At 46.4% G+C, this 8,978-nt stretch overlaps 1 protein-coding gene across 1 annotated transcript in view; it reads right to left on the reverse strand.

Moving 5' to 3' along the window:
* The window catches only part of c2cd2l (c2cd2 like), a 37,166-nt gene extending 30,205 nt beyond the window's left edge, over positions 1-6,961 (reverse strand). The window contains exon 1 of the mRNA XM_007908779.2: positions 6,394-6,961. Within this exon, the coding sequence (XP_007906970.1) occupies positions 6,394-6,735 (342 nt within the window). The 5' untranslated portion in view covers positions 6,736-6,961. The remainder of the gene's footprint in view (positions 1-6,393) is intronic.
* Between the last annotated feature and the right edge of the window lie 2,017 nt (positions 6,962-8,978).

Genomic DNA, 8,978 nt, shown 5'->3' on the forward strand with positions numbered 1-8,978 from the left:
TTAGCCGGGTGTCTGACACGTGCAGAAACCCATGACTGTGCTTAAAGAGTCTCCAAACCAGGGATCCCACCTACACACGGAAATGACAGAGATAGATTGTTGGAATGGAATACTCTCTTTCCCTCCCCTGGGGGGATGCATCCTGTATTACCTTCCGGAAAGTATTAGATGCAGGTTGGCAAGAGCTAAGGCTTGGGAACCCCAGATCGACTAACAACTTACTAGTGCGTAAACAGAGGCGTGTGGAGGAAGGAAACTTGCCGAAGGTTAGACACGTAGAAACAGGAGGAGGCCAATCCGCCACTGAAGCCAATCCACCATTCTGTGAGATCATGGCTGATCTGTACCTCAATTCCAATTTCCTGCCTTTGCCCCATATCCCTTGATACCCCGAACTAACAAAATTCTGCTATAATCTATCTGAGTCTTGAGAATGTGAATGGACCCAGCCATAAAAATAATAATAATAATAATCCTTGCATTTGATATAGCGCTTTTCACGTCTTCTCGACGTCCCAAAGCGCTTCACAGAATAGACTGTAAAGTGAATTGACTGTATATTTGTGGGCGAACGCGGCAGCCAATGGCGCACAGCAATGTCCCCACAGACAGTCGTGGATTGAAAATGACCAATTTATCATTGTTTTTGTTTTGGAGGATTATTATAATCCACAACCTTTTGGGGGAGGGAGAGTTCCAGATTCCCACTGGCCTTTGGGTGAAAAACTGCCTACAAGTTTCACTCCTAAACGGCTTGGCTCGAATTTTAAGATGATGTCCCACTCGTTCTGGATTCCCCCCACACACCCCCCACCCCCACACCAAAGGAAATAGTTTCTCTGTATCTACACTATCGAAAGCTTTTATTATTTTTAAACCTCAATTAGGTCACCACTCAACCTTCTAAACTCAAGGGATTAGAGACAAAGTTTATGCAAACTTTCCTCGTAATTTAACCATTTAAGCCCTGGTATCATTCTGGTGAATCTGCACTGCATTTAATATAGCATCTTATCACGTCTCCTAGACGTCTCAAAGCGCTTCACAGAATATGATGCATATCAAATTAACTGTATATTTTGTGGGCGAAACGCAGCAGCGTCCCATAAACAGCCGTGCATTAAATTAATATTTTTTTATTATTAATTTTTTGAAGGGATTATTATCCCCGGAAGAGTGATCTGCCATTCGACTAACAACCGGGTTCCTCTTTACTGCTGGGTAAACAGAGGCGTGCGGAGGAAGGAAACTTGGCCAACGTTTCGCCCTTCCCGGGAATCGAACCCGGGTCCTCTCGCTTGCGAGGCCTGAGAGCCAACCACTACTCTACAAGACTCCAGGGGTTTGCCGGTTGAATCTCTCAGCAGGTTGCCTCCTCGAATGATATATTTTTGGGGCAGAAGTTCAACCTCCTTACCCCGATGACTCCCGGCACCGCGACAAGTGGAAACCACAGCGACGGTGTGTGGTATGTTCTGTGCTCAACAGTTGGGGTCTCCACGGTGACAGACTGTACTCACATCATCTGCTGTAGGTTTGAACTACGGTGACACTCCACATATGTTATGGTTGGATGGTGATGTGGGTACATGGAGATATCAGTAAAAGCCCCCAGCCCCCCAACCCCCATCCTCCTCCTCACCCCCCTCTCCCCTCTCTGAGGCAGAGAGCACCCACACGAAAATCCCAGAGATAGATTGTTGGAATGGAATGCGCTCTCTCTCTCTCTCTCCCTGGAGGGACGCATCCCACTTATCTAATTCCGGAAAGTATTGGGCGCAGGTTGGCAAGAGCCAAGGCTTGGAGGGAGCCCAGAGTGTGCGTCGGGGTAACTGTTGGGAGTCTAACCAAATAAAACCGCGCCTTGGGACATCCTCCCGATGTGAAAGGCGCTATACAAATGTAATTTTGTTGTTGTAAAACCACATCTCTTGCCATTGATATTGCAATCTAGCAAACTTTCCTGATTGCTTGTCCGGCTAGGACCTCCTTATCCGTTAGGGCTTTGGCCTGGAGGGTTAACATGAGCTGAGTGGGATTATTCCCTGCCCCTAGTGACTGGTCTGGTCTGTTCTTCCAAGTCCTGCCAATGAGCCAGGCTGGCTGGGCTGGGCTGTCATCAATAGTGCCCTGGAATACTGTGGACCCACCGGGCTCGGACCGTCACAGTGGGCTGACTTGATTCCGAGATTCCGTTGCTAAACACATCACTCCGGAGCCAGTTCAGCTCCTCAGAGACCCCGATTACAACCCCCTCCCCTCCCCCCACCCCCGAACGAGTGTTCCAATCGCAAAGAAGAGTAACCATTTCAATGAATGTTCCACAAAATGGACATCACTTTCACATACTTAAAAATAAAACAACCGACACCCACACCTTGGTTTGGGGCAGTGCCAGTTATCTTGACAGGTTGACGTTTTCTTTTATCCCCCAACACACCCCTTAAAACAACACCATTCCACCCCGCTGCGACACACCCTTCCGTTCTCTTATCAAAAAAGGGACAAAGGTTGAGCTGTGGCAAAGGAGCTCACCTTCCAGTTATCTGAAACTGGAACTAGGAGTCGCAAGCACAGTGGTTAAGTTTACAGACGACACCAAGCTAATGGAGGCGGTAGATTGCGAAGCTGAACTGGATAGGTTACAGGAAGATTTGAACATACTTGGGAATTGGGCAAATCGGTGGCAGATGAAATTCAATGTGGAGAAATGTAAAGTACTTCACATGGGGACAAAAAATCCTGGAAGGGACTATTGAATGGAAGGAAAATAATATGTATGGAAAATGAAAAGAACCCGAGGGTTCTGATTAACAATAAATTGAAGCTCTACCAATAATGATCCGTGTCAGTGAGTAAAGCAAACCAGATGTTGGGGTGTATCAAAAGATCAATAGCAGCCAAAATAGTGGGGTAATCCCACCGCTGTATAAATCATTGGTGAGACCAGTACTGTGTACAGTTCTGCAATACAAAGGATATTGGAGAAATCAAGATACAGAGGAGGGCAACCAAAATGATTGAGGGAATGGAGGGCCTGGACTATGAAGAGCGACTATGTAAATTGGGCTCACACTGGGAAAGGGAAGATTGAGAGACGACATGATTGCTGTCTATAAAATTCTAAAGGGCCACAACAATATAGATCATTGCAGACTGTTCCAACTTGTCCAGAAGAGTAAAACCAGAGGACACACGGCCTGCGATTGAAGGGGTAAATTCAGAACAAATCTACACAAACACTATCTCAGAGAATAGTGAACCTGTGGAACAGGCTCCCGAGGGAGACGGCTGAAGCAGGAAATGTTGATTTTTTCAAACGCAGAATAAATCGTTTTCTTTTGTGAAATAACATTACGGGATTATAGTACATAGGGAATTTGGGGCATATGTGCAGGAGACCGCCAGGAAGGTGGAAGGCGATCGAGATGGGCCTTGGTTGTTTTTCGTCTAGCGTTTCTCATGTTCTTATGAAACAGGAATTGGTATGAGATGAGATGATATAAGCGATCATCTCCTTATCTTATAATACATAATTATAAATTATATAAGATATTATAAAGATATTATAAAACATAGCACCTTATCACGTCTTAAGAGTCGTCTTAAAGCGCTTCACAGATTATACTGTAAAGTGAATTGACTGTATATTTCTGGGCGAAACGCGGCAGCCAATTGCGCACAGCAATGTCCCACAAACAGTCGTGGATTGAGTGACCAAATTATTTTTTTTTATATAAGATATTATATTGAAATGCGACCTGGTATGAAATACAGCGATAGAGTTGATCACCTTATCTTATATAATTATATAATTACAAATTATATATTATAAGGGCCTTAGGCGAATTACAAAATGTCTTCCTAAAATACCACACTAATTATAATGATATGTAACAATCCTTGCATTATGATATTAGCGCCTTGGGATGTCCTCCTGACGTGAGAGGCGCTCTACAAATGTAATTGATAAAGCACCTTATCACATTGTTGAGATGTCTCAAAGCGCTTCACAGGATATACTGTAAAGTGGAATGACTGTGCAATTTGTGGGTGAAACAAGGGAGCCAATTGCCCACAGCAAGTGACCCACAAAATGCACCGTTACTACACTTTACAGTATATTCTGTGAAGCACTTTGAGACGTCTCGACGTCGTGATAAGGCGCTGTATCAAATGCAAGGATTATTGTCCAATATGTTGTTATTACAAACAGTCGGTGATTGAGTGACCAAATTATTATTTTTGAAATAAACTATCTTTCTCTTAAGCTAAAACTTAGAAAAGCACCACTTAAATCACCAGCCTATCATTTGCACTTCCCACAGAAAACCCTGTTTATTGGCATTTCAAAGTGAAAACGTCAATTTGCTGCTAATTTGTGCTGAACTGTGTGAAGATATGAGATCTTGTCCACACCCACAAGGAAATGGATTTAGACTTCACACTTCACGCTCTCTCACGTCAGTCTGGGTTTGAGTAAAGCATAATTTAAAATGCAGTCAGTCATTCCCCAGAGAGTTGAAAGGGCACAGGGGTGACTCATTGGACCATTCAGCCCCTTCATAAATAATACATTTAAGTTTTTGTTGGGGGGGAAAGAAAAGTAGTTATATTTCTGCTATAAATGCATAAAAAGAAGAGATGTCAAATTGTTGTATCTAATTGACTATTAACCTGTGAGAGGCACGTCATAGTCTTTCAGTTACAATAATATCATTATTAATAATAATAATATTTGCTAAGACTTTTCAGAGCAGGAAAGCTGGCCAGACGGTGCTATCAGTAGCAAGCTCTGTGGTTTTAGCTGGCTAGACTCCAAGTTACCCCAATGCACACTCTGGACTTTCCCCCAAACCTCGGCTCTTGCGCCTAATACTTTCCAGAATTAGGTAATCAGGATGTGGCCCTCCGGGGGGTGGGGTGGGGGAGAGAAGGAGAGAGAGAGAGCGCATTCCATTCCAACCATCTATCTCTGAAATCTCCCAAGTGTAGCCGGGAATTCTCAGCTTGGTTTGGATTCTCTTAAGCGACGGTGATGGGTTACAGCATGTGTCAGACACCCGGCTGACAAATATCAGTATCAATGGCAAGCCACGAGCCAGAGACGAGACCGAAACCGACAGAGGCGAGCAGTGAAATGGCCAATGTACTCCCCTACAAACCAAAATACACAGTCTCTACACTTCACAGCAAAATTCTGTCAAGATCCTTTGAGACGTCTCGAATCCGGGATAGGGCACTATACAACACAATGCAAAATTACATTTGTATAGAGTCTCATCACATCTTCGAGACAATCTCAAAACATTTCACTACAGTATAAACTTCCTGTTCCTCATCAGATGAGGCCCTGTTAAAAAACACACACCTCAATTTCACAGCTGGGAGTGCATGTGTGGCTCGGTCGATGGTCCTAACTGGACAAGCAGCAGGAACGCTTACCAGACCGCGCTCTTGATGGCAAATTATATGTTTTTTTACGGTTAAATCATCGTATCTGGGTTCTTTCTGTAAAATATAGATCAGCTCTTAACAAGTCAACAGACCATACTTCCCTGTGAAGCGCTGAGCCATTTTTGAGGTTACACTTGCTTATAAAAATACAATGACTATTATTATTATTATTAGGGTTTGGTCAGCGCTCGTCGTGACTCTGGATCTTAAGTTAGGGTCACGCTGTCCTGTGTAAGGTGAATGCTCCCTAACCTCAGGCAAGTTTCATTACTCCACATACCTGTCTCCCTAGCCATAAACAGGGACCTGGTTGTTCGTCAATTGGTGGATTGCTTTCCGTTGGGTAATAATCCCTCAAAAAAAATGAGTCACTCAATCCACAATTTGTCGGTCACTGCTGTGCGCAATTGGCTGCCCCAAAAGTACACAGTCACTCCACCCTTTACAATATATTCTGTGAAGCGCTTTGAGACATCTCAACATTGTATAAAACGCTATATCAAATGCAAGGATTATTATTATTATTATTGTGCTGCCGCATTTGCCTGCAAAATACACAGTCACTCCATTCCACTGTAAATCCTATGAAGCGCTTTGAGACAACCTCTGGATATGAATGATAAGCCGATGTACCGAAATGCAACGATTATTAACATTCTTAATTATTATTCCAGTAAACCTTCCAACTCCGAAGGGTGAATCAATAACCCCTCTAACTAAAACCCTTTCCCGCTCGCTAACCAAATAAGAACATAAGGATTTGCCGGGCCAGAGAAGATCAAGGTCCATCCAATTTTGCCATCCTGGCAGTCGCTTGACATGTCGTGACCCAAACTACAGACTGTATCCCAAGATATTATTTCCTAACAGAAAATCTAGTTTGTTCTGGGATGAATCGGCACACAGAAAATAACCCAATATAGCGGTGTTACCTACCCCAATCCGGCAAGCCTGGTCGTTCAGAGCCTTGATCCATGATGCTTGCCAGTTGTCCCTGAAGGACTTGAAGGCAAACAGGGAAGTGAGGAGACGTTTCAGCCCTGGCTCCGAGACGTTTTCTTGGCGCAAGAGAGAGGTCCAGCTGCCCAGGTTGGGAGGAAGGTGATGATGATCTCCTCTTTGCTCGGATCGCCGAAATATCCCCAGCGAATATTGCAGCAGCCAAGTCAGAACAGTTATAACCGAAGCCACGAACAGCAGCAATAAAGCGATCCAGGCCATATGGTGGAAACCAGTCAGGGAATCAGAGCTCCCAAACACACCCCAAGGCACAACCATAGTCAACTAACAGCCCTTTGGCTCACACATCAACGCCAAACAAAAATACATCCAACTTCCCCTCAACACCCAACCCTCGATCAGCCCACTTTAAATATATATATAAAGGTATAAATATATTTAAAGTGATAAATATGGTTCAGGTTAGCCCTCAGCTACACGTACTAGGAGGGGTGTTACAGCGTTCTATATTTAATATATATATTAAACGAAAACTTGTAAATTTGTCAGGAATATATATATTATATATATATATGAAAAAACTTAAATCATTGGATCTCGTCTCTCGCTGTCTCTCTCTCTCTCTCTCTCTCTACATCTTGTCTTCCAGCATTAGGGGAGGGGAGAGAAATATATTTAGATTTTTTTTGAGAGGGAAGAATATTTTTTTTGGAACAAAATTCCTTTCTGCCCCTCTCCTGTCTGTGTCGCTCTCCCGTCTCTCTCTCTCTTTCTTCCCTCCTTCCTTTCCTTGGGTTTTTTCTTGCAAAAAAAAAAGATAAATCCTGCTTTTTGGGTGATGAGCTCCACTCTCCTGTCTCCCCCCTCTCTCTCTCTCCTCTGCTTTCCCTCTCGCGCTCTCTGTCTATCTCTCTTCCCTGCTTTCGTTTTAAAAAATATATGATAAAAAAAATGTGTCAACTACTGCAGCAAAGACTCCGCGGAGAGGATGGATCCATTATATTTCCTCTCTCTCTCTTCTCCTCTCTTCTGTTCTCTCTCAAAGCCACACATCACTCGCAGTCCCACAGTCTCTCTGAGGCTGAAACCATGAACCCAGAAATACAGCAGCAAAAAAGGCTTCAGGGGGACAGAGATACCCCGTCCATTTCACACAGACACAGACAGACACACAGACAGGGAGACAGACAGGGAGACACAGACAGACAGTCAGAGACACAGACAGAGAGACACAGACAGACAGGGAGACAGACAGTCAGAGACACAGACAGACAGGGAGACAGACAGGGAGACACAGACAGACAGGGAGACAGAGACAGACAGGGAGACAGACAGGGAGACACAGACAGAGACACAGACAGAGAGACACAGACAGACAGGGAGACAGACAGTCAGAGACACAGACAGACAGGGAGACAGAGACACAGACAAAGAGACAGACAGACAGGGAGACAGAGTCAGAGTCACAGACAGACAGGGAGAGACAGAGAGACACAGACAGTCAGAGTCACAGACAGACAGAGAGACACAGGCAGTCAAGAGTCACAGACAGACAGGGAGACAGACAGTCAGAGACAGGCACAGGGAGACAAGACAGAGAGCCAGAGACACAGACAGAGAGACACGGACACACAGTCAGAGACACAGACACACGGACAGACAGACAGTCAGACACACAGTCAGACAGACAGACAGACGGTGTCGGGAGCGGCTGTTGGTCACAGTGTTGCCCTCTCGGTATCTCTCGGGATTTCTCGCCTCTGTATCGCTGAGTCGCTGCAGTGAACCCTCTGCGCTGCTCTCGTGGCTCGAAATCGTTGTGGGAGGGAATGGTCTTTATATTACTATCACTCCCTCAACACACACCGCCTCCACCTCCTCGGGGGCTACAGAGGATAGAGATAGACACAGAGAGGGGGGGAGGGGGAGGGGGGAGAGAGGGGGGAGAGGGAGAGAGAGAGGGGGGAGGGGGAGAGGGGGAGGGGGGGGGAGAGGGGGAGAGAGAGGGGGGGAGGGGGAGAGAGAGGGGGGGGAGGGGGAGAGGGGGAGAGGGGGAGGGGAGGGGGAGGGAGAGGGGGAGAGGAGGGGGGAGAGGGAGGGGGGAGAGGGAGAGAGGGGGGAGGGGAGGGAGAGGGAGAGAGGGGGGAGAGGGGGAGAGGGGGAGAGGGGGGGAGAGGGAGAGAGGGGGAGAGAGAGGGGGGAGAGAGAGGGGGGAGAGGGGAGAGAGAGAGGGGGGAGAGGGGAGGGGAGAGGGAGAGAGGGGGAGAGAGAGAGGGGAGAGGGAGAGGGAGAGAGAGAGGGGGGAGAGAGGAGAGGGGGGAGAGAGAGAGAGGGAGGGGGAGAGAGAGGGGGGAGAGAGAGGGGGGGAGAGAGGGGAGGAGAGGGGGAGAGAGAGAGAGGGGGGAGAGAGAGAGGGGGGGAGAGAGAGAGAGGGAGAGAGAGAGAGGGGGGGAGAGAGAGAGAGAGATAAAGGAGTAGAGATGGAGAGTGGAGGATACGGTATATGTCCTCTCTCTCTCTCTCACTCACTCTCTCTGGAGTGAAAGGGAAAGAGTTAAAAG

This window comes from Callorhinchus milii, unplaced genomic scaffold (genome assembly GCF_018977255.1).
Source record: "Callorhinchus milii isolate IMCB2004 unplaced genomic scaffold, IMCB_Cmil_1.0 Scaffold25, whole genome shotgun sequence".
In the NCBI taxonomy this organism is placed as follows: Eukaryota; Metazoa; Chordata; class Chondrichthyes; order Chimaeriformes; family Callorhinchidae; genus Callorhinchus; species Callorhinchus milii.